This window comes from Pteropus medius, unplaced genomic scaffold (assembly GCF_902729225.1).
Source record: "Pteropus medius unplaced genomic scaffold, Ma_sr-lr_union100, whole genome shotgun sequence".
Lineage (NCBI taxonomy): Eukaryota > Metazoa > Chordata > Mammalia > Chiroptera > Pteropodidae > Pteropus > Pteropus medius.
Window position 1 is genome coordinate 48,574,519 of NW_024349800.1, and position 25,511 is coordinate 48,600,029.

At 47.0% G+C, this 25,511-nt stretch overlaps 1 protein-coding gene across 2 annotated transcripts in view; it reads right to left on the bottom strand.

Annotated features, from left to right (window-relative positions):
• PLB1 (phospholipase B1) overlaps positions 1–25,511 on the bottom strand; it is a 147,814-nt gene that overhangs the window by 36,251 nt on the left and 86,052 nt on the right. For both annotated transcript variants that reach the window (XM_039887494.1, XM_039887495.1), the window contains exons 21-36: positions 24,385–24,428; positions 21,519–21,627; positions 18,774–18,825; positions 18,359–18,439; positions 15,454–15,519; positions 15,033–15,133; positions 12,942–13,023; positions 10,247–10,351; positions 10,031–10,126; positions 9,729–9,800; positions 8,557–8,595; positions 8,046–8,106; positions 7,119–7,177; positions 5,714–5,787; positions 1,002–1,045; positions 328–436 (exon numbers count right to left, since the gene is read on the bottom strand). In XM_039887494.1, the coding sequence (XP_039743428.1) occupies positions 328–436; positions 1,002–1,045; positions 5,714–5,787; positions 7,119–7,177; positions 8,046–8,106; positions 8,557–8,595; positions 9,729–9,800; positions 10,031–10,126; positions 10,247–10,351; positions 12,942–13,023; positions 15,033–15,133; positions 15,454–15,519; positions 18,359–18,439; positions 18,774–18,825; positions 21,519–21,627; positions 24,385–24,428 (1,194 nt within the window). The remainder of the gene's footprint in view (positions 1–327; positions 437–1,001; positions 1,046–5,713; positions 5,788–7,118; positions 7,178–8,045; positions 8,107–8,556; positions 8,596–9,728; positions 9,801–10,030; positions 10,127–10,246; positions 10,352–12,941; positions 13,024–15,032; positions 15,134–15,453; positions 15,520–18,358; positions 18,440–18,773; positions 18,826–21,518; positions 21,628–24,384; positions 24,429–25,511) is intronic.

A 25,511-nucleotide genomic window follows, 5' to 3' on the forward strand; every position in this document is an offset into this window, starting at 1 on the left:
AGAGAGGGTGAATATCTCTAGCACCATCATGCCATGGCAAGTTTTAAAAACTGGATAATGCTGGTCAGTTAGTCAAATGATTAGAACATGATGCACCTGAAAGCAAGGTCAGGCGTTCAGCCTTTAGGAGCGTGAGTCTTGTCTAAGCTCCAGCCTCTAGTTTAGTCAGAGTGGCGGCCAGGGAAGAAAGAGGCCAAGAGCCCCTCGAATCATGGCTGCAAATGGATAAATGTCCCCTTTACACACAGAGGTCAGTATTATAGTCTTCAAGGGGATTATATGCCTCCCACTCCATTCCCCATAGGCCCCCTTCCCCAAATGCCATACTCAGCCTTTGCTCCAGGGACAGCCTGATTGAGGAACGCATTTGTGTCATTGGCATCACCTGTGCCCACCGCGTAGCCTGTAAGATTTCTGTTAAACTTCCGAAGGATATCTGGAAGAAGAGGGAGTGAACAGGACACGGAGAACTTAGGACGGAAAGCCAGGATATGTTCTCTGGTCTAGGGTCCCCAAAGTAAGCTGTGTTACCAGACTCATGTCGCCCAGGGAGAGGTGGAGTGTGTGCCCAGCAGAAGTTGGGGCCTAAGTTGAAATGACTTGATGACAGGGTACACCAAGGCAGCAAGAACCTCTCAATTTTTTCTTTTTCCTCATTTTTCACAATTCACAGAAAATTGTGCAGAGACTCCTCTCTCATCTGACTGTCTCCACACGCTCTGTGCCAGCTGAAGAGACTTGAGGTTCAGAATGTTTGGTAACTTGCCCTCAGCCACCTGGCAAGCACGCAGAAGGGCTGGGGCTCGAACCCAGGTCTCTGGGCTCCAAATAGAATGTTTATTCCACCCCGTTCGGCTGCCTGTCCCTGAGCCTCTCCTCCCATTTCAATGGTAGTCGTAAGGAAGATGTTGTTTCCTCTTTCTTAGCTCAGAGGCACTCTCAAGAAGCCTGGGGGTCAGATACAAGGAGTGGACAGACTCAAGCCCCTGGTGGTTACTTACTCGGCAAGGTGGTCACGGTCTCCAGAGTGCCATCTCCTCCTGAACTGTAAGGGAGTGAGCAAACCAGTGAGACTGAAATCAGTACATAGGCTTTGCAAAAGAGTGCCTGTGCCATCAGCACCTGTAAGATATGCCAGACCCATCTCTTTGTGTTTGAGGGATTCTGAGAAAATTCAGATTCCCCAATGGGTTGGATTCTTCCAAATCCAGGATTTGAAGGCAAGAGAGAGCTGTTTCTTTTCTCCACCAAATCAAGAGGGAGAGCACTTAGCCGAGTACATACTATGTGCCTAGCCAGGAACTAGATTTGCTACATGAGTCATCTCATATCTCTCAACATGCTTATGATGTAGATGTGACTATCTCCGTTTTACAGAGTAGGAAGCTGAGGTGCATAGGGGTTCATTAACTTCCTAAAGGCAACTCAGGACCATAAAGGTAAGTAAAAACCAGCTTGAGCTGGAAACCTTCAGAAAATGGATAAGCTCTTCTCTGCCCAATGGTGATGTAAATTCCAGTGGCAGGTTCAGGGGATGGCCACTCTGCCTTCCAATGCCTAATCTAATTTCATTTAATCTAACTGTGTTTTATGGCCTTCAATCTGACTCCAAGACATACATTTCCTTGCATGCATTCAAACTGAATTCACATGGGAAGCGAGAAGTATTTCTATTTTAACAAAGTCCAATGTTCAAATGTACTGTATTTACTGTTACTTTTTTCTGCCCCACCCTCTTCAATCCCAGCATATTTGTTCCAGGCCAATAGATTTTGAGAACATGGTGTTAGCATCCAGTCCACCAGTAGGGTCGGGCCATAAATCAAAGTCATGGCTCATGGCTGTTCTTCATGCAAGGAATGCTTGGAATGAAGTTGACTATTTCATTCCAGGGTGGCTGAGGGCTCAAGTCAAAGGTTCAGCAGCCCCAGGTGGTGGAGAGAAAGAAGCCAGATAAGCCCTACCTTTCTAACCTCACTCAGGCATCTCTTTCCCACCTCTCATCAGATGTCGGAACAAGATGGCTGGGCATCTGAGCTCACGATTCTTTTCCCACTGTACATGAAGCTGCTGCCTTAGCTGTTTCCTGATCCTTATTTCTTCGGACTAAAAGCCTTTACTTAGAACACGTTACACTTGAAAGGAAATTATAAATCATCCACCTTCTCCAATCACTGCGTTCTCACTCCGTTCCCTTTTTTCCTTCAGTAGACATGTAAACATAAACACAGAGGCATGCATAAACACACCTGTCAAGGACATCCTACTTGTCATTTCTTTGTTCTAAAACAAGCGTGGTGGCTGATCGAGACGAACAGGCTCCAGACCTCTCTCTCTGAGCCCATTTTCGGGAAAAAAAGAGAATTATGCAAATAAATATGTAGCAATACATTTAAGCCCTCATTTTTATCAGAGCGATGTGACCCATGAAAGAAGATCGATCCATAGGAAACAGCTAGTCTACGAGAGACCTTCCGATTAGCCCAGCTCCATGGCTGGGCTTCTTTCATCTGTTCTCACCCACAACACACAGAAAAATACAGAATAAATGCTCGATAACCTTTGTTAAAGAAGTTTCATTAACGTGTGATTGAACTCCAGTTAACAAGACAAAGAAACACATTTTCTACTAAGTAAATTTTATTTGAGTCCTTTGAATGGCGCCAAACAAGCAAACTTATTTCAACTGAAGAAGAGGCAATGTTCTAAAGGCCTTTGGTTTGCTACACTCTCAATCTCTGTGACTCTCACAGGTCAAGGAGCCTTGGAAATAATCACAGTCAAACCTCCTTCTGTAGGTCCTGCTCACAGCCACCTACCTCCCAAGAATTCTGGGTCCACTTCTCCCCCATTCAACTCCATTAGGTCCTCTCTACTTGGTTTCCTTGGAGGAAAAGGCTCAAACTGCATTCTTAATTCACCTAGAGTTATTCGTTGCCTAGTATTTCCAATCTAGAAGCTTTAATTGCTTCAGAAAACTGCCTCTCTCAGATGAGTCTACTACATGGATATTTCCCAGGGGATGCTAGGAGGTATGTGAACAAAGAAAGCGTTCTGGGAACACTGGATCACCCAGATACAGTTTAAACAGAGGCCTTCATTGTAGAGCTTCTCACAGCCTTTAATATGCTAGCATGCATGTGAATTCCTCAGAGAAAGGATATAATAGGTAATGTTTTTTAAAAACTACAAAGAATTTTGCCTCTTCAGGAACGTGGCTGGGGCTAGTGTTTCATGCAACACACTCTGGAAAATGGTAGCCTATATAGTATTCTATATATTCAAGTGTCGGACTGTCTCTCAGGCTCTGAGCTGGAACTTCCATCTTTAACGTATGTGGATCTATAGTATAATAATAATACACTAGGGCAGATATTTGAAGTTTAGGACAAAGGGTTTAAAGGGACAGCAGCCACTGAATACAGAGGCCTTGGAATGAGAACTGGGGGACTGAAACAGTAGGCCTTACTGGACCTCACTTGCAGAAAGAAACAGAGCAATGGCTGAATGTTTCCATATTTGGAGAGGGAAATGTCTAGCAGGAGATTGTCCTATAGAACTGTTTGTAAAGTTGGGCAGATCACCTCACTTCCCTGAAATGTAGGGAGGAGGCAAGAGAATTAAAACGTTAAATCAAGCTACATTCCGAGACTGCAACATGCTGCCCAGCCCTGCAGCCAGGCCAGGAGGACACCTGCAGAACAAAGGAAGATTTCTGCTGGGATCGCGAACAACCCGTACCCCACACCTGTGAAGGGAAAACAGGAACAACAGTCTCTAAGTGGCCCCTACGCAAATAAAATCGTTCATTCCCTAGGGCTAAAACCATGGGGAACCTATAGATTAAAGTCTGCGAACTGCCAGCTGGCCTTTTAAGTCTACATACTCTTCCTTCCGCTTCCTCTCTGTTTGTCCATATCAAAGGAAATGGGTAAACACAGTCTTTAAACTGCAACTCACAGGAACTATAGAATGAATGGAAGCTGAATTCCCCAAACACTCCAGGTCCCTCTCAGTCTTTTTCTCTAGGTACTTTCTATGCTGTCTCTCTTACTGTCCTCGTCCCTCTTAGGTGCTCCTACTCTCTGCCTCTGAGGGGAGGCCACACTCTGTGGAGTGCGACCCCTTTTCTAATAAACTTTCCTCTTGAATCTAACGTTGACGTGTGTGTCGAATTCCTTCTACACCCTCCGCCAAAGAACCCTCTCCTCTCAGTGCAGAGCTTGGTCCACTCCCCGTCACTCAGGGGAATTTGCCCCGTTCCACATCACCCAGGTACAGCTCACCCATCCTCTGCTGGTTGGTTTGTCTACTTTACTTCTATTTGTCCACATTGCGATGTGAGGCCACTGCCTTCTTTAGCTGAGACTAAATGCGGCTGCCACAGCCTCATGTGTTTTCATGATGGCAGTGGGCTCTGCTCGCTCTGCATCTGGCAGCCTCGGTAACGTCTGGGGCAGAGTGGTCAGACGGGGAGACTGTTTTGTTCCACAGCAGCCCGGTAGAGACCACCTACCTGGCTGAGGTATGTGGAAACTTGGGGGTTTGGGGGGTGGAACGCAGAGGCCTGTACCTCGGCTCTCAGCAGGAGATGTGCTCCTGTTTTCCAAGCCCTGACCCTCTCCGTGGGTGGCTGCAGGCTGAGTGAGGACACCTCTCTCACCCAGGAAAACCTTTCTCTCTGAGACTATCCTCAGGGTTGGCCAGAGGACTGTCCCTATCCTGATCGTCCCCACGCCGTTCCCTCTCACTTGGAAGAAATATTTCATTTAAATCCACGCTGAGGAAAAGGGAGGAGGCGAACGTGCTTGGGCCGCTCGGCTTCTCTTTAGTGCTCTGCCCTCTTGCGGCCGGCTTTGTTCTAATCGTTTTGCATTCTGAGCAAACCTCCAATTACTGTGAAGCACACATAAACAGGAACTTTATTAGAAAAGAAAGAAACTTAAGAATACCCACATCCAACCGCTCACCCGACACCCTGACCTTTTCTACTGCCGTGGCTGGAATGCTCTTTCTCGCCCTTCCTGCCTGATTGCTAATCTAAGACATGGCCGGGTACCGCCTTCTCTGGGAAGCCTTTCCATTCCTGCTGCCAGGGTTGGTTGTTCCCTATTCTATGGTCCTCTCGGACATCTTTTATTTTTACAGAGTACTTGCCAAATGAGCACAAGCGCTTCCCTGTGCTTCCCACAAACCCCCCTCGTTCAACGCCTGTTGGTTGTGATTTGGTCTCAGTTATTTCATCCTGCAGTGTGTGTGGTTTTGGAGTCGTGTGTACAGATGTATACATACATGTAAAGGCAGAGACTATAGAAGGACACATACATAGAGACAGGAAACAGACATGAGGGCGTTTACATGTGCGCATGGACATGCAAATGGGCAGGTGAAGACTCAGGTTTGGTGCTTTTCAGGTACATTTCATGGTAGATTGGCTGACCCAGGAGTCTGATAAGAACCCTGGGTTGCTTTTTCTGCACGACTTTAAAAAAGAAAAAAAAAAAGAAAGTCATCAACAGTAAAAGATCCTTTCTACTCACCATATTGTCACATTTTATAGATATATATATATTTTTTTTCCTTCTGAAAAACCCTTCCAGACCCGGTCCTTGCTCGTTGGTATTTATGCATTTATATGACATAACCCCCCCCACGCCCCTGCTCCAATCTCTGGGTATGAACATGGGGTGGTGGGGTCAAGGGTTAACATTACCTATATGACAGCCCCCGATACTGAGTGGTGACATCAGAAAGGTCGCCTGGTTTGGAGCCAATTCCATTGCCAGCCTTTGAAGATATACCAAAATACACAGGAAAGTCAGCAAATCGAATAAAAGGGATGCTGTGAACATGCAGGGCATCTGCGGGTGGCTCCCAACATACTCAGCCCACGTGAGCAGAACGCCGGGCCAGGAGTCAGAGGACCCGGCTCGCGTTCTGCAAATCACAGCTGCCTCCTTACTACGCTGAGGACAGGCCCTGCTCATCTCACAGGGTTCTTCTATTTATTTTTAATTTATTTTATTTTTTTAAGTTTATTGGTGATAACATTAGTTAATATAATTATATAATATTCAGGTGTGTAATTATACACCTGAATATTATATCAATTATCAATATTATATAATATTCAGGTGTAATTATACACCTGAATATTATATCAATTAATACCAAATTATACATTATAATTTGACCTTTGTATATTCTATTGTGTGTTTACCACCCAAAGTCCAGTTTCCTTCAGCTACCATATATTTGATCCCCTTTACCCACTTCATCCTCCTGCTAAACCCTATATTTGACCCTCTTTACCCTGTCTATCTCTTCCCTCCTCCCCAACCCCCTACCCTCTGGTAACCACTAGTCCATTGTCCATGTCCCTGAGTCTCTGTTTGTCCTGTTCATTTCACAAGGTTCTTTTAATGACCAAACTGGATTGATTGTAAGAAGTTTGGAAGACTCTAAAATGCTTTACAAATGTGAGACACTGTTACGTCATTGCTATCAGCATCACGCTCCTAAGTTCTTTATCAGCAATGACGAAAGAGCTCATAGCTTTGAGTGGACTGCAGTGGGCAGATTTCTCATAAACTTCACATTTCTCCTCTTTCCCTCTGGGACATCTCATGGCTGTAGATATGCTGCCAGAAAGCGGTCTTCTGGGTTGGTAAAACAGCCTTCTTTCTCAGACCTTAGGAGAAGGGTTTTAGCCACTACTCTGGGGTCTTTGTGCTTTCCATGCAGAGGCAAACAGGAAACGGAAGGGTCTGCGTTGCTTGGAAAGCATCGTCCAAAGGGAAAAGAGCACCCACGTAGGTCGGTACGGAAGACTCTTTGAGTCAAAATGACATATTTTTGCAATTGTTAACGAAGTGTTGTTAGGGGTTCAAAACCTCCACTCTCTGAGATAATTCAGTTCACTCCTGAAAAAGATTTCCCTTTGCACACCTGAGCGAGAAAGTGGCTCCAAAACAAGCCACTGCCATGTTCTTGGATTGGCAGAGCCAGGGGAGAGGAGCAGGATCATGCAGCAGTCAGCAGTGGGTCAGGAGAACTGGGACCTGGAACTGACGCAGCCACCCCCAGTGCCACCCTACCCAGGGCCCAAGAGTCCTTACAGTCAGAGAATCCCCCAGAGCAGCTACGACTTGGATGTCTGCAGGTCTCAGGGCGTGCACTGGGGAGACAAGTGGACACACTTGAGTCCATGGAAAGGAAGCTGCCGTGAGAGTCTGGTGCTTCTCGTTTTAAGCAAAACCAGAAACACAACCTGCACGTGTGTTTGGGCCACGCAGGACTGCGTGTCCATGGTGCTGTGCAGGCGGAGGTTATAGGAAGACAGCTTGTCCCCCTAAGACACACAGTAGAGAAATCCTGCACCTGTGAGGAGGGAGAGGAAGAAGGGGAGAGGACGGCTGGGTGTGTGGTCGAGGAGGCACAGTGGGATCCCAGCGGTAATGTGGGAGGTCAGCAGTGACCTGAGTGCACTGGGCCATCTGAGCCGAGGTTCAGGGCCTGATGCACAGCCCATTTATGTCTGGGTTCTGGATTACCACCAAGAATCTGAGAAATAATCGTGTCAGGCCTTTCTGTGCCCTCAAGTGTCTTCTGAAGACTCCGGGGACCTTTCCAGCCTTGTAGGTAGCAGTAATTGCAGATCCTGGGGCCCCAGGATGACCCGCAGAGCTGGCTTCCTCCTGGGACTCCCTCAGCACCCCACTCCCCATGTCTGGGCCTCAGTGAAGGCACATCCCAGGGCTGGGGCACTGATCGGGGGGTTTACATGCTCCTCTACTCGTGCTCTCTTTAAGGGGCTGAATTGGGAGGGCAGCAAACAGTTCCAGGCTTGACTGGTAAGACATCGATCGCTACAGGGTGGAAAGGGACAAATCAGGGACTTGTTCCAGGTGACCACCCAGACAGGAAGCAAGCACTGGCTATAACTGAGTCATTCAGTGACATGTGAAAAGCTTTGCTGGAGCACTCATTAACCTGCGAGTCCTTGTGGAGAGGTCCGGAGTCCTGGTGTGTCACAGGGGGCTTACCTGAGGTGGGCGGTGTGGTAGATGGGTCTCTGTCACTGCACAGCAGCTGGCTCCCATGATCCTAAGGGAATAAAATGAATCTCAGGGATGAAATGGACTAGAGAGGCTGGCTAGGCATCAGACTCACCCAGACTTCTGGGCCTCCCTGGGAAGGGGCCCAGAAGGGCACTTGACACACGCTCCCTAGGCGATTCTGAACATCAGCCAGCCTGGGATCTGCTAACGTAGTTTAGACCCCTCTACCACCCAATGCAAGAATCGGGGTGTCAACAAAATGACCCCACCCCACCCCTGATTCTACAGCAGCTTTATGAGGAGAACAGAATCTTCATCTATGTCTTTGATAAGGCTGTGATTTCATTAGCTGGTCCATCCATCTGAGGTACAGGTGGATGGACTTTATAAAAGAGTGTGAGCCTCCTTGTTCCCACCCACCCTGTTGGGCCAGCCCCAGCTCAGGGGCTACCCACTGCAGTGGCTGGTGAGCCGAAAGAAAATAACACGCAGATACCTGCACACTGTTCTTGTAGGTGCTCAGAAACGGCCAGTCCTGTGAGAAGAGGGGGGTGAGCAACCACGGCAATTCAGCTCGCTTCCTGTACTGCTCTTTGCTCGCCCACCCTCAAGAAGTGCTGACCTCGGAGTAAACACTTTCAACACCTTCAGCCTCCCAGCTCCGCATTGCAAGCCCCTCCCTGCCAGGCTGACCCTGTGGGCTCTCTCCCAGGATGCACTGGGGCTTTCTCTGCAACCCCAACATACTCTGAATCTGCTTGAACAATTAGGATAAACCCTGCAGCACGATTATTAGGACAGACCCCAGGAATGACCATGTCTGCTCTTCACCTTGCACCCAGCTGGCTGGGGTGGCTATGTCACCTCTCTTTCTCAACCTTGCCCCCTCCCAACAGGGCACCACTCTCTGCTAATACAAGCTCATACGCCTACTCCCTAGAGTCCCCTTGCCTCCCCATGCCACTCCTACCCTACAGCAGCCTAGGCTCCTTCCTGCCCAGACGAAAAAAGTGAGGAGCTCTGAGGACCTGCCCCATGCAAGCCCCAGCTCAGTGGGCCCCCTCTGGGGCTGCAGAGGAATTCACAGAGGTGAAGGAGCAGCTGCAGAAGTCCAAGAATCTTTCAATTTGTGAGCGAACATGAGGGTCTTGATTTGCTTTGCCTCCCTGGTTATTGTCTGCTTTCCTAGCTCCAGCTTCCAAACCACCATCCCCATCCCCACCTCTGTCCTGGCAGATCTGATTCCAGGCTCCTCACTCTTCCCATGGAGGTGGTGGCTGCATGGAGACAGGGTGTCCTTCTGTCCCACCCTGACCTTGACGTTCTCCCTGCCCCTAGCCTTCAAAATGAAAGCTGGATGGTGCTGCCATGTCCCTTTTTCCAGCAAGAAAGAGCTCTATGCAGCCCACACTTGTGCTAGGGCTCGCTGTGACATGTGAGATGAAGGAGCACTCTAGGGTCTCCTGGCCATCAGGGGCTGTCATCCATCACAGTCCAACCAGACGGAGCATTGTGGATGGTTAACTGGAATGAGTGGGTAGGTGATCAAAGCTGGCAGTGAGGGTGGAACCCTGGTATGCAGTGAACTGAGAAACCTTAATGAGACTTTAAAAGGCTGGAAAAGATGTTTCAGATGGAGCCATTGCAAGGATGTGCTTCTCACTCTACCTCATTCGGACACGTGATATTGATCTCGCTTTCAAAATTATGCTGTGTTGTCTTCTGGCCAACAGGTTCCAGCTAAACCAAGAAGCAGAAAGATGGAGTGTGAGAAAGAATGATAAGAGGTGGTCAGGATGCAGGCCAGTTCTGGAGAAGGGAGGGAGGGACAAAGGAAATGGGATTTTTTTTTATTGCCGCTGTGCCGGGACTCACAGCCTGAGTGACGGGCCTCTGAGGTCCGACAAAAGTGTTCCAGAGTCTTTTTCTTGTCAGGGGGAGAATAATCTTTCCTATCTCAGTCATCTTACCATGTTGTTCCAGAGGGCGCTGGCAGCGTGGCCATGAGACTTGCTGCTGAAGTGGAAACAGTCAGGAGCGAAGAAAGAGCTGTCAGGCAACCCCTCCTGGTCACAGAGCAGACAGGAGGGACCATGTTATGAGACATCAGGTAATACAGATGACACTCAGAAATAGCTGGGCACCGCCCGTGCCCCCCACTTAGCCATGATGCTTGCGTTCTTTACCGAGGTCTTTGGCATGTCCATTTTTTCAAAGAAAGGCTGCACGACCACTGTAAAATCTTCCCTCGTGTCATATTGCCCACTCTCAACCAGCTGGTGGGTCCTATCCTGCAGGAGGCAAAGGGGACATGGGTCAGGGGCTCTCTGCATCTGCTCGGTCTTTGCTCAATCTCTCGCTCTGCCATAGAATTAAACAGAGTCCGACCTTTGAGTGAAGTCAGTCTGCAGCAAAATCTCACCTGACCAGGAGCCAGCCAGTTACTTTTTAGATCGGCCCTTACCTCGACCCCTGCCCCCACCCTCCGCTGCAATTGCATATATTTGACCTGGGCTGTGAAAAAAAGCGAAGGGAAGGAAAAATCCAAGTCCATCGGCTTGATCCCCTTTTTAAAGCTTCTGAACAAAGACTGGGGGTGGGGTATGTATTTGATTAAATGACTTGTTTGGATAATCCTTACATTTATTTTATTTCTGTTCTACATTTGTTGAGAAAATCAAAGGTGAATCAACAATGACATTTAATGCCTACTTATATTGCTTGTGCATGGTGCGTGTGTGTGAACACGTGTGTTCCTGTGCTCGCACACGCCTTTTGAGACTCTTGGATCTGTCTAGGAGGGTAACGGAGCTCTTAGTCTCACAGCTTCCACTTGGGCTCAGTTCTGGGATGACCGAATACCCCGGTTTGGGCACCCATTTATGTCAGATTCTGCTCTCTCCCTGCTTGCTAGGTTCCACCATTTGGGGCCAAAACTCTGGCTGGAGAGGGAAGTCAGGCTTGCATACCTGGGAACACTGGCGTGGTCACTTCAGAAGACGATGAACTTTCCTTTCCCAGGGTGGGCCAGAAAGAACCTCTGTTCTGGGGAAGCCTTACCTCTGACCTCCTGAGGGAGTCTCCTCATTACAGGCAGAGTCTTGAGCAAGGCAGAGAAGGGGAAACAGCACTAACTAGCTGTGTGACTCTCAGCAAGATGCTTTCCCTCTCTGGACCTCTATTTCCTCATCTGTAAACGGAGGATGTTGGGCAAGGCCCGGACCATCCCTTAAATCCTTTTCAATGCTCCTGGTTACTCTGTGGATCAGCCACAGTGGCATCATGCACCTCTTGAGAAATGAAAGAAATAGTGTCTAGAATGCCTGGCACCCGGTGGTACTAATAGCAATGGCCCTCTCCAGGGAGAGTGCTGGGAACCATAGCTTTTGCAGGAAGTAGGGGTGAGGATTCTGAGAGAGGGCATGATGGCCTCGGGTGGCTGAGCTAGGAGCTTCTCCAGGATGCTAATTAGGGTCTCAGGATTAGACCTGGGAACCGCTGGCCAATCTAGAAAGGTCAGTGAAGGCAATTTTGATGGCTAGTCCTCCTTTATGTCTACCCAGCATCTGAACCCACTCCATGTGTTTGAAAAACTCTACTGTATGAAAAGCAGCCTGCTTCTCACTGTAGAAGGTGAGAAAGGCAAATGCCGGCTTTCCCAATGCCCCGCACACCTAGGGCATGAGCATGTGCCCAAAGGTCCCCAATCAATGCTCCCGCCTCAGGCTTGGGGTTGGGAGCTGGTGATAGAAAGATGGAGGGAAAGCACAGACTCCCTTCTGCTGAGGGTGGCAGCTCATCCAGTTCCTAGAAGCGGCAGGAACAGTGGTGTCCATGGTGTCTTCGCTGGACTAGTTCTTTGTCCTGATTTCGATTCTTATGGCTTGGCTCTTAAAATTCCATGACTCCAGTGGCTTGGCCTCTGACCCTAGCTTTCTAGCTCTTCCAGGTATTCTACTGAAATAATAAATCTGCTTAAACAGAATTCCTAAGCTTTCGTTGCTTGCACCTAAGAACCCCACCCGGAACAGGTTTGCTCTCGTGGCCATAACCTTGCTGACTTCCCTCTCCTGGTACAGGCCATGGGGACACAGGCACCTGCTCGTGGCAGAAGGAAATGCAATTGGGGAGTCACCTGGAGGGCTGAGTGGCAGCATTGGAGCGTGATAAATAGAGGTTCATTCTCCTGAGTCCTGACATCCCTGACGGGTATGGCTGTTCCCAAAAGAGTCTGCAGGGAAGCGTTTTGTTCCAAGGAGCCCTTGCTTGGTCTTAAAGGATGACTCCACCCGGAGCTGTTTGCAGCCCACTCTAGAAGGGCTGGAAGGCTACCATTGTCCTCTCGAGTGACTGGATATTTGGGGGAAACTCAAGATAGAGTCAAGGGAGTCAGCTGTTCTGGTCAAAGATTTGATGGAGAAAAGCCTAAAACAAACGACCCACAGGGTGTTTGGAGAGCACATGCTGACTTTCTTTCTCCCCCCTGCTCCCCAATAACAGCTGCTCCCTGGGGGGGCAGGGCAGAGGGAATGCCTGTTGTCTCATGGAATCCTCCAGACTCCCCTGGGTGGAGAGTTTCCCACCTGGGAGGTGGAAGCTCATGCACATGCCCAGGGACAACTGGAAATATCTGTTTTTGTATAAGGCCAGGAACTGAGACTTGGTGAAGTGCGTTCAGGGACTTGGCTCTACAGCTTGATTCAAATAAATGGAATCGTAGTCCCTGCTGCCTTGCAGAGCGTTTTTAAATCTGCAAACTGGTCAGTGGTAACCTCACACCCAGTCAAGGTCAAAACAACATACGCATGTGCTCATTTTCCACCCAGAGAAACCAAACCTCACAGCAGGACTTGTGTAGCTCAGAACCCTTTCGCAGCTCACCTGATACTTCTTATTCAATTCAACGAGGGAGGCAAGTTCTGTTGAGCTGTCATTAAACTTCAGGACACAGGGGCACAAATCCCTGCAGTCCAAACAGAAGAAATCACTGTCTGAGTGCATGACACAGAAATATATTTAACTTGGAGGTATCAGGAGTCTGTGTTAATGGGGGCCCTGGCTGGCTAACCTGTTAAGTGTACCAGATGAAGCTGAAGATTTCCCAGACCTGGATTTGCTCATGAAAATGAAATCATTACTTCTAACATCTGCAGGAGTGATTTTTAGGGAGCTGAGTGACCTTATGACTATTTGAGGATGGTGCAGTACAGATAAGGCATACCTCCTTTTCAAAATAGTTAAAACAATGACAATAATAATGGCTAACACATACTGAATACTTACTGTGCCAGGAGTTTTATGGGTTTTAACCTGTTTAATCCTCCTTAGCTATTCTAGAAGTTATGTTACCATTATCCCCATTTTATAGATGAGAAAATTGAGGCTCAGTGCATTTAATTACTTTCTCAAGGTCATGTGGATGCCAAGCGTAGGAACCAGGACTTGAACTCAAGTCCATCTGGTTTGAACCTGAGCTCTTAAACCCTAGTTAAATTGCTTCTGTCTAGACATAGCTCTGGTCTGGCTGGCACCATCTTGCAAATCTGGGCTTTAGGTCCAGGGGGACTACAGTGGGGATTGGCTCGGTGTAGACTCAGCACCACCAAGGAAAGCACCACCACTGAGACAGAACAGTGGAGGGGCAGGGAGAGCAGAGCACCGGAGGGGCAGCCGGACCCGAGCCTGTCGAACCCAGAGTCAGTGACCTGGCCATTTTAGATCTGAGAACGGACATGGCAAATGCCTACTCTGAACTTTTAGATTTAATTGTTTACAAACCCGGCATTGATCAGTAACAAGAGACTTCTGGGTGAGCTGCTCTGAAATGGAATGAATACACTAAACCCCATGTGGCCCAGTGACTGGAGAAAGTGGGAGCCAGGGAATGAGTCAGCAGCTGAAAATAGCAAGCCTGACACCAGCTGCGTTAAAAGGCATGTGTCATCCAGCCATCCTCCTGCTCACAGCATCCTCAGACCTCCTGAAGGGACCTATGCAGTCTGGGCCCCCAGGTGAGATTTGGCATGGATCTTCAGGGGAGCAGCTAAGATATGTCTTAATTTCCAGGAGCGAATCTGGCCCTTGTGAATTATTCAGCAAACAGCCGCTGTGCCCCTATGCTGTGTTCGCAGTGACTCAGATACAGAGATCAGGACTATGAGGGAGAGGCTCATGAATAATTACCATGTAATGCGTTAAGGACTGTGGTGTGTGTGGAGTGGGGGAGTGTCTGGTACAGAGCTGGCGGGGGGTGGGAGGAATGGGCACAGCCATCATGACATCAGCCAATGGTCCAGAGGAGGCCTTGTAGGAAGCAATGCTGTGAGAAATGTTCATGTTTGGGTTAGAAGGACATGTCATTTATGAGAGGCACGGAGACATAATACTAGAGAGGGAGCCACCTTTGTTTGGCTTTGAAGACTGGGGATGAAGAAGGCCTCTTGGGGGTCTTCCGGGACTGAGGGTCTCTGTTCTCTGAGGAAGACACTGTCCTCTAGACTCTACTGATCTAATTTGGCCACCTTCTCCTCTAGCAAGTGACAATAGCCCTACATTTGTGAATGACCAGCCTGGAGCCCCTACACCAAGCAGAGGCTCCCTCTGTCTTGGAAATGTGCCCCTTGCGGGGGGCAGGGTAGCTCTGAACACACTCAAAAGTGGGCCAGGGGCCAGTGAGCCTTGTCCACACGGGCCCACTCCATCCCCATGGTTGACTCTCCCCCCTAGGCGACTGAAGGGTGTCCTGAGCTGACATGACAACAGAAGCATGGCCGGGCGGTACATGCATACGCCAAAGGTGGCCGAGGCCCATCCTGAGGTCACAAAAGTCTCCTTTAGGCCTTGTCAGGTTAGAAAACGGGATGGTCTCAGTACTCCTCGCACTTCTGCCCGTGGGTTTTCTAACTAATCACAGCCACTTTCTGCCAAGGGCCCCGCGACCCCTTCGGGAACGGGGAGAAGCTTCTGTCCTACCTGAGGATCAGCCTTGGACAGCCGACATTCTCCTCATGGTACAGCTCCCTTAGGTTGATGATCTGCAGTATATTCACCAGGTTGACAAATGCCCGAGGAACCTGAGCAAAGGCAGGATCGGTTCCTGACAGGGTTGGTGCTAGGCAGCCCCTCTCGCCAGGTGGCAGGTCTACTGCCTCCCATCCGGCCTCACCCACTCCCTTCACCCCTGCCACTCCGCTTCCTTCTGCTCCCCGTCGGCACCTCTGCGTTCAGGCTGCTGGGACCAGGACTGATGGCACGAGTCAGTGCTGGTCTCCAGCTAAAGGGGACCTGGCAGGGAGGTCTCAGCTAGAAGCCAGAGCTACCTCCAAGCTGTCTGAGGCCAAGGAGGAGGGCTGTGGTTGAGCTGCTCAGAGGCCGTGTGACCCAGCCTGCGTACCTCAGCATGGAGGATGTCCAGAGCCTTCCCAATGTTGTCCGTGAAGTTCTGGGGAGAATAGTGAGCCTGCAGGAAGAGGAAAATGTCTAACACCATCCATTACCCTCTCTCTCTCAGCAGACCAAGGTGGCTTCCTCTCTTGGGTCCCTTCCTTCCTGTGTTTCAGCCAGAATGGGCAACACTGAAACATAGGTTTGCCTTGGGGGCCCCAGCCTCCATACCAACCCCATGGTCTTCAGGCTTGTCATGGCTGTGACCCCTTTCTTCTGCATAGGAAACCCCTTCTTCTGCATGGAGCTAAAGAAAGCTCTGGATCCACTTCCTATCACCTAGATGCAGGGCCCCAGCTAAGGCATATAGCATCTCTGGGCCCCTCTAAAATGGGGTGTTGGAGCAGAGGACCTCGAAGATCTCCTGCAGCTTGAACATCCTCTGGTCCTATGGCTTGATTGCTTCCGCTGAGAGACTCAAGGGGCTGGGGACCTTGCTCAGTCAAATCACTTAAGGAATAACAGAGGGGAAGAGGAAGGGTCCTGTGAACCCCTTCCCCCAAGCGTAAACACATTTTAATGGTTCTTTCTCTTGATTTTGATGTTTGTGGTTCTTCAACTTGTTTAAAGCAATGGAACCCTTTCTCCAAATCAAATCGAACCAAGAGCCCTGCCCTACCAACCAGACAAAGCTGGGGGAAGTGGGAGAGGGCCTGTGATCCCCCCTCCGCACCCGCCCAGCAGCCACAGGACTCCGCTGTGAGCCCTTCACATCGCAGCTTAAAACCCCCAGGCCCTGGTGACTCTGATGCAAGGAAAGACGGCTCTGAGGGGTCTGGGGGGCTGGGTCACCTCCCAGGGCAGGTGCTCACAGACCACAGCAAGACTCGCCACTTCCTAAACTTTGCTCTTCTGGTCTCCTTTCTGCCTGACAAACATCCTCAACTTCAAGTCCCAGGTGGAAAGCCTCTTACTTTGTGTTAACCTCTGACACTAACCCCCATCCCTGCCAATTCCCGTGGCAATTCGGACTTCAGCACTAGAACCATATTGTGATGTTTTTCTCATCGGGTTACGGTGTCTCCCTGCCCTGACAGAGTGAGTTCCTTGAGAATAGAGCCTGTGTTTCACTTCTCTGCTTAGCTCCTAGTCCACCGCCTGGCATAGGAAGCATGCCCAACAAATGAAACTGGAAATAAAAATTCTGTTTATCAGAAAACATAGTAAACAAACCTAAGTAGAAGACAACAAATAGGCAACATATTTGACAATGGGTTGGTATACCTAATATAAGGGCTTTTTACAAATCAATAATAAAAAGATAAATACCTTAACAGAAAATGGCCAATAATATAGAATTTATCAAAAGGAGAAGTTCAAATGAGCATTAAACAAGAGAAATAAAAGTTTGTTCCTACCTAGTAAGTAAATAAGTGCGAAATTTGAAAACAAGATACAATGTTTTCATTTAGCAGCTATTAAATAACATACATTGCCACTTGAAATGTGGGCAAATAGGCGTAATTGGCACAAACATTCTGGGAGCAATTTGGCAATACGTATCCACAGCATTAAAAATGTGTGGCATCACCAGAAAGTAAGATGGATGGATATGTGTTAAATTAATATAGCACAATGTTAACAATGGTAGAATCTCGGTAGTGGGTAGATGGGCATTTACTATATAAGTCTTTCAGTTTCTTAGTATGTTTGGAAATTTTCATGATAAAACATTGGGAAAGCATATATATCTTTTCGCTTAAAAAGCTTACTACTTAGACTATATACCAGGAAGCAATTATGAATGTACATAGAGATGGATGTTTATCTTGGTGTTCTTTATAACAGGCATAATTAGAAGTAATATAATCTAAATGCCAAATAATTGAGAATGGTTAAGTCAATTACAGCCAATCTATATTATGGGTTACTACGCAGTCATTAAGAATTATTTTATGGGATAACAAATATTGACATAGGAAGATCTTCTCAATGTGTTGCTATTAAAAAAAAGTAGGTTACCAAACAATATTTTCAGGATGACATCATTTTGAGAAAATAATAGAGCAATTTCTCCATAGTCACAGAAGATGCTAGAGACATTTATCAAAATGTTAATAGTGGCATTTCTGGATGTTGTAATTACGTTATAGAGAATATTTTTTGTCTCTGTACTTTGATACATTTCCTATGTGCATTGCTTATACAAAACAAAGGAAAACAGAACAAAAAAAACCAACCCATTGTTGTTAAAGTCAGCTGACTTGAATGTAGAAGAGGTACAGTCATGACCAGCACAGGAAGAGGTCACAGGGAGGTAGATTTGGGCTTAACACAAAATAGCACAAAACAATTTGCACCTACTCGTAATACTAATTAGGGCTACCTTGCAAATTAAGAGCTGCCCATCCCTGGAAATGTCCAACCCCTGGATTCTATGGAAGGCATCCCTGCTGTGGGTGGGAGACCGGTCGGTATGGCTGTGGGTTTCTTCCACCTCAGAGAATCTGGGATTCCAGGAAGAAGCACCACACCCACAGGGCAGTAGCCTGGCTCTTGGGTTTCCCATCTGAACTTTGCCTAGATGCCTGCATTAGGAAGTCAACTTTCCTGTACAAGTAACAGCATAAAGGTGGAGATGGTGAGCCAGTTCAATACTGGAGAAAGATGCTGACTTATGGTATGATCACCTTGGTAGGAAACCTAATCAGGATGAATCTCATAATCAGTCCCGTTTGTCCTGTTGCATCTCTCCCTGGAGGTGAATGCCCTCCTCTCCATCTCAGGGTTAATCCCGGGCTGGATCCACACCCGACCACAGGCCCCCCGGCCCAGCCCAGCTGCACTGCTCCAGGGGCCCCTTGGTGGCAATCCTTCCCTGGTGGGAGCTTTGAGTTAAGGGCCTGGACACCTACCAGGTCATTGCAGAAATAACAGAGATCGTTGCTTCCTATAAACAGGGTTATTAGCTTCCAATCTTCCTGAAAATCTATCCTCTGAAATGAATAGGAAAAAACAAGTAAATAAATATCTTACCCCAGAGTTAAGGAAAATACAAAGTGTTGAACACTGGCAGAGATGGGTCCTCACACACCACAGGGTTGGGGGGATAGCAACATTTTCTGTTCCTTGGTTCTGCAGTCATAGGTCACACAGGCCTAAGTGCTAAGTCATTTGTTGTTTTATTTTTTTTTAAAGGTAGACTCTGAACTTCTGGGTGGCCCTGTGCTCTCCCCAAAGCTGGGCCTCTCTGTCTCCATGGATTTCTCCTGCCTACTCCCTGTTTCAGGGAGTCCTACCTCAAATCTGGGGAACCTCCCCCAGACTTACCGTGTCATTCTTCATTAGGTCCACCAGCCTCCTGGCCTGAACAGATAAACCCCTGTAGGCAGACACAAGAAGAGTCGTGTGAGGAGCAGGGACTATGAAGCTGAGGCTGGCAGGAGACTTAGCAGAGAGAATAGGAATCAAATACATGGAATCTAGTACATGGCAGGCAAATTGGACTAAGGCCATGCTCCTGCCACAGAGCTTCTTTCCCATTCGGTCTCGGCTGGGGCTGGGGTGGGGGTGGTAAGCAATGTCTATGCTTTGGGAAGGGCAGAGCACTCCACATAGGAGGACACTGTTTGTGGAATTGTTCTGACTGGCACATTTTTTAATGCTTTTCTTTCCTTTTCATGCCAGACTCATTTGGGGCAAACAGAAGGCTGCCTGTGAGTATGTCACGTCATGCAAGACCTGGCAGGAGCCCGTTTCTGCAGGTGCCATGACCTTAGCCTCAAGGAGCCCTCACCCTCGAGGTGACAGGGTTGAGTCAGACACACCTGGCTTTGACATTTAGTTACGGCTTGCTAACTGTGAGAATGTAACTTAAGTTTCCAGTCCAAAAAGACTGCAAACATGGAGATAAACCCCCCATCTCAGAGAGTCATCGGGAGCAGTAAATGACATGGGCAAAGCAGCCCTAAGGAATAAGAGCCAGACAGCATGGGTGTGAATCCCGATGCCATCAATGACCAGCTCAGAGACCTTGGCAAAGTGCTTGACCTTGCAAAACCTCAGATTTTTCCCTCTGTAACATGAGGATGGTAAGCGTATCTTCTTCATAGAGCTGTTGGGTAGATTAAATAAGGTGTCCATAAACAACTTAGAATTGCACAGTGTAGGCATCCATATTATAAATAACCCATCAAATTATTTCTGCTATCATCACAATCACCATCATTGTCATCATCAATTAAACCCCGGGCACAGTGCCTAGCAGGAAACATGAGCTGTCATCATCCTTTTCCTCTCATAACTATTAGCCCAACCGGCCTGTTCTTGGTCACAGTATTCTATGTATCAGTTAACCTGGGTGGACGTTCTGGGTAAACCATGTAACCTGTGTGTGCCTCGGATTCCTCATCTGTAAATCTAAAGCTACCAGGGCAGCTGCTCTTTCTATGGACCAGAGTTTTAGGATGATTACTTGACCTGAGCCTCAGTATCATCCTTAAGAAAGCATGGGTATGTGACCTCCTGTTGTGTCCATCGCAAGGAATAACAGACATGAAAGTGCTTTGTTACTTGTACACTGCCGTTTATGCTTGAGGGTTTATCATCAGACCTGGGATAAGGCCTGCAGGGCACATGTGGTCAGATTGATGCATCTGTTCAGGCCGCTTTGCCTCTTTTTGCTACAGTTTCTCCATCTGTGACATGGGAATAATAATTCTAAAGCTTCCTTACAACTCAGGATGTGCTTGGACAAATGGATGCCTTGCACAAAAGAGTCCCAAGGCCTTGGGGGAAAGCCGGGAAGAAATCCAGGGCTATATGAATCACATTCCGTTTTGGTTACTTTTACCTTCTTGACTAAGATTTCATTCTTTGATGGCTTTCTGATCTAGTCATGCTTATAACCAGCTCTCCTCTTATACCCCCAGCTGACATACGCTCGGAAAAAAGCAAAATTATGGTAATCTTAAAGTAAGCTCAAAATTTAAGTGGTAAAACGATAGCCTTTCATCCCTGCCCCTACCAAAAGGAAAATAAAGCCACAGAATTCACTCTAAAACCTATTAGGTTTTATGTGATCTCTGCTTTGGAAAACCTGTCACCTTTCCTGTCAGGAATGCATGAAAGTTACTAGGGCAGCTCATAAATTCAGGATGGTGTTGAGAAACGGGAGAATGATGTCAGGAATCTAGAAGCCAAAACACAGAATCCCAAGGTAAAATAAGGTTTGTGATAATTCCGGAAAAACAGGATTAAGAACCAGATAGGATTTATTTTTCCTAAATTGGGATAGTGTTCACTTATTCTCTGACCGAGCAGCAAACTCAAAAGGCACTCAAGGCTCTGGGACCTTAGCGAGAAAGAACTGTGGGACCCAGGAAAGCCGACCTGCTCTCAGGAACCTGCATTTGGTGCCCGTGGACCATGACGTAGTGGTTCCTTTGTTCATTAACTGGTTTCCCTGGGGGGCTCTGCTGCATTGCTGCTGGGACCACCATCTTCACCAAAATTTGTGTGCTATTTGTAGCTCACCAGAACTTCTGCATTCAACATGGCATTGAGCCTCACAACTGCCCCTGGGAGGGTTCACAGCCAGCCCATCTCTTAGAGGCTAAGGCTTAGGGAGGCCAGTAGGGGACCGAAGACCTAGGAAGGACACAAAGTCTAGAGCCTGAAAAAACTTCCGAAAAGCATGTCTGAGGAAAGGAGGGAGAGGAGGACAGGAAAGATAGAGCTGAACAGAGCACTACAAGCTGAGACTCAGAGTAAGCCCTCTTATGGCCACTGTCGTACGTGGACATCAGATTTATAGACCAGAAAAAGGAATTTGCTCAAAGCATCAGAGTCAACTGTTACTAGTTCTTGGGGTAGAGTTGGGGGTGAGCAAGCAGCTTTGTGTGTTCTACAGCAATGGACACCCCCAAGAGAGCCACCTGGTCTAATCTTTGACCCTCAGACCCTTTCCCTAGACCAAGCCCCACAGTCTTCAGCCATATGTCCCAGGCTAGGCCACACCCCCAAGCAGGTCCCCCGAGGACCTATGCTGTTCATTCCCAAAGCTCCCCTGCTCACTCAGCTTGGGCTCCTGACACGGCCTGGTTTAGGAAGGCTCCGGGACTATCTTCTTTCCCAGTGCCGACAGCGTAGCCCCTTAGGGAAGGGTTGAATTCCCGGAGGATGTCTGGAAACACACAGAAGAGATGTGCTTAGTAACTACCCCAAAGCAATCTTCGAATTCCTTTAATAAGCACCAGTAAGTGTTCAGGACCAAGCAAAGCCCCTGCCCACAGCCTTTCCCCTTATTATTCACTCAGCATGGAAAGAAAATGTCCAGCAGGCAGAGGTCTAACCACCTGGGAGGCCTGCTCAGGTTCCATGAATTATTGTGGAATAAATGTGAGCTTGGGTAGGTGCTTCTCTCATGCATTTTCTTTTTCTAAATATATAATAGCTTACTGAGATAATTCACAGACCATAAAATTCACCAATTTAAAGTATACTGTTCAATAGTTTTAGTATATTCATTCAGTTGTGCATCTATCACTACTACTAACCTTAGAACGTTTTTATCGCCCCAAAAAGAAACCCTGAATCAATCACTTCGCATTCCCTCAACCCCATTAATCTATTTTTCCTCTACATAAATTTGCTTATTCTGGACATTTAAGTGGAATCATACAATGAAATATGTCTTTTGTGGCTGGCTTCTTTCACGTAACGTGATGTTTTCAACATTCACCCATGCTATAGCATGTATCAGTGCTTCGTTCCTTTTTATTGCCAGATAAGGTCCCATTTTATTTACCCATTCATCAGTTGAAGGACACCTGGATTATTCCCACATTTTTGGCTATTATGAATAATGCAGCTATGAATATTTATGTACAAGTTTTGTGTGATTTTCCTTGGATATATTCCTAGGAGTAGAATTGCTGGATCATTTGTTTAACCTTTGAGGAACTTATAAACTTTTTTTCCAAAGCGGCTGTACCATTTTATGTTTCCATCAATAGCGTATGAAGGTTTCAATTTCTGCACATCTTCCCCACTACTTATTATCTGTCATCTTTTTATCATATCCATTCCAGCGGATGTAAAATGGCATCTCATTGTGGTTTGATTTGCATTCACAGTTATTGATTCTGAGTATCTTTTCATGTGCTTATTAGCCCTTTGTATATCTTCTTTGCAGAAATGTCAATTCAAATCCTTTGCCCATTATTTTTTTTATTGTGGTAAAATACAAATAACAAAATCTACCATCTTAGCCATTTTTAATTGTACAGTTCATTGGTATTAAATACATTTATAAAGTTGCATTTGCCCATTTTTAATTGGGTTGTCTTTTTATCGTCAAGTTATGAGTTCTTATATTTTCTAGATACGAGTTGCTTATTACATGCATAATTTGCAAATATTTCCTCCTACTCATTGGGTTGTCTTTTTACTTTCTTTGGGTTGTCTTTTTACTTTAAAGCACAAAAGTGTTTAATTTTGTCAATTGTGCTTTTGGTGTCATATCTAAAAGGCTTTGTTTAACCCAGGGTCATGAAGATTTCCTCCTCCACTTTCTTCTAAGAGTTAGTTCTAGCTCTCAAATCTAGGTCTATGTTCCATTTTGAGTTAATTTTTGTGTGCGGTACGGGGTCCAACTTCACTTTTTGCAGGTAGCTATCCAGTTGTGCCAGGACTGCATATTGAAAAGACTATTCCTTCACCATTGAATGGTCTTCACGCAGGCTAAGTGTGTCGGGAGAGTCCACCTGAAGGGTGACACTGTCTCAATCCTTTGTAAACCAATTTAGTGAACTATCTTGAACCTGTTGATTTCCAATTATGTTATCTATGATAATAGCATGGGAATCAGAGAGCTCAACAAGCTGCTCCAAATGCCGGGCCAGCTCACAGCCAGCCAGTCACATTCACAAAAACAACTCAAACCATCTCCTAGCAATAGGAAGCTTATTTACAGCTCTTGTGTGTAGACCTAGAAATAAAGAAGACAGGGAGTACTTGTGTCCCAGAACTGTACCCACTTAAATTCAACAGGATTTGCGAATAACAAAACCAGATGATAAATGTAAAAGCCAATTAGCTCTGCCTCTGTGGAGATTAAGCCATCCCTATCATCAAAGTCTTAGTGATTCAAAGCTCCAGTAATTCCTTAGCTTCTAAAGATATGTTACAAAGGAATTATTACAAGAAAAGTAAATGAGAATGGGACCAACGAAATTCCTCCTAGGCAAAATTATTTGCTGGAAGATTTTAAGGAAAAAGAATTCAATTTATTACATGTATACTTTAAGAGCAAGCACTGTGATGTGTATATGCTAAGGAGAAAAAAAGATGAATGTAGTCATTCTTTGAAAGATCATTCCAAGCAGATTGTTGTGAAATAATTTTTTAAAAACTTCGGTCCCCAAATATGGCTGTGTTTGCACAGCCCGAATGAAGTAACTTCATCTCTTACTGCTCCAATAACAGCATTTCCTAAAGTGATACACAGGAGTTCAACGTCTTTGCACGCAGCTGTGTCTAAGGCAGCCCAAGCTGAGATCAGTGACTCCCAGAAAGATGCTCTCTGCTCAGAATGACAGGTAAAGTAGAGATGGGTTTCCTTTCCTTCTTTCTTGAATCATTTCTTACTAATGACTTGAACTAAGATCTGGCCTGAGATCTCTTTTCCTCTCTTACTCTCTTCCTTCCTTGGACAAATACAATTTCTTAAAACAAAAAACGAAAAACCTCTCAGGCCGTAGTCACTCAAGAAGCAGAGCAGGTAGATCACCACCTTGGGGAAGCAGTGCCCCCTACAGAACGCAGCTGTCTCCTGCCGCCCGGTTCCCTGCTAAGCCCGCGGCCGCCGCCAGAGGGAGCTGCAGAAACACGCAAGGTGGCCCCCAGCCCACCACAAACCCCGGAGGGACCGCGTACTCACTGGCCAGGGTGATGACGCTGCTGAGGTTGTGATCTCCGCCACCGCTGTGTTGTGGGAAGAAAAAAGAAAATGAAGACTGAAAATGCCAGCGACACCGAAACACCTCGCAATAGCAAAACAAACCTTTCTCCTTCTGAGAAAAACCCTGAGGGCTTGGAGCCTGCCCTGTTTCAGTAAAAAAAAAAAAAAAAAAAAAAAGCGAGGGGGGGAAAAAAACTCCCCCTGAAAAACAAACCAGAATACAGCAACTCCTCTCCCCCCACAGACTGGACCATCCGAACAAGGAATAGATTTAAACGGTCGTGGTTTTTAACTTTGATTTTGACTTTGTTGGTTTTTCCACTCAGAGCGCTGACACTCATCTCCCAAAGGGAAAGTGACCCCTCCTTGCATGCGGAGCCCAGCCTCGCCCCGCTAGCCACTGAAACTGCGCCTTGCTATTATTACTGGAAACGGTAAAAAGGTTTGTCCTCATTGTTCTCTTCTGGCTTGGCTTTGGGAAAACCCGTTTTCAAGGGTGTCTTTGAGAGAGGGAGAGCAACCATGTTCCCAGCCACTTCTAAAATTCCAAGGAAATCAAAGTTGGATGGGTTTCTAGGCATGCAAACACGCAGCATTCCATAGTTTATTGGACTCCTTGCTTTTCCATATTTCCTTGTTCTTTGCCAAGTATGTCTGGGAACGTTTAAAAGGTTCTCAAAGCGTTTGGGGTTTAATTCTGCTCAGCAGATGCCAAGGATTCCACACTCAGGTGTAAGTCGATGCTAGAGAAGCCAGATTCCAGGCTGAGGAAACAGCAAACCTGCCCTCTCGTGCTTGGCACAAGCCAGTCGTTCAAAGCATGGAGGTCAAGTCCTGCTCACTGCAGCTTATGGCAGCCTGGATTACAGCCAGGGTAGGAACAAGCCTGCAGGAAGCCTGCAGGAAGCAATACACCGTGGGGGAACACACCAGATTAGGCGTCAGGAACCACCTACTCTACTTCTTGCTCTTTTACCACCTGGCTGTGTGACCTTGGACAGGTTACTTATCCTCTCTGAGCTTACTTCCTCATCTGTATATAAAATGAAGGTCCTTTAATAATGATGCCAGTTACCATTTCTACTTACTTTGTCAGGCACTGTGCT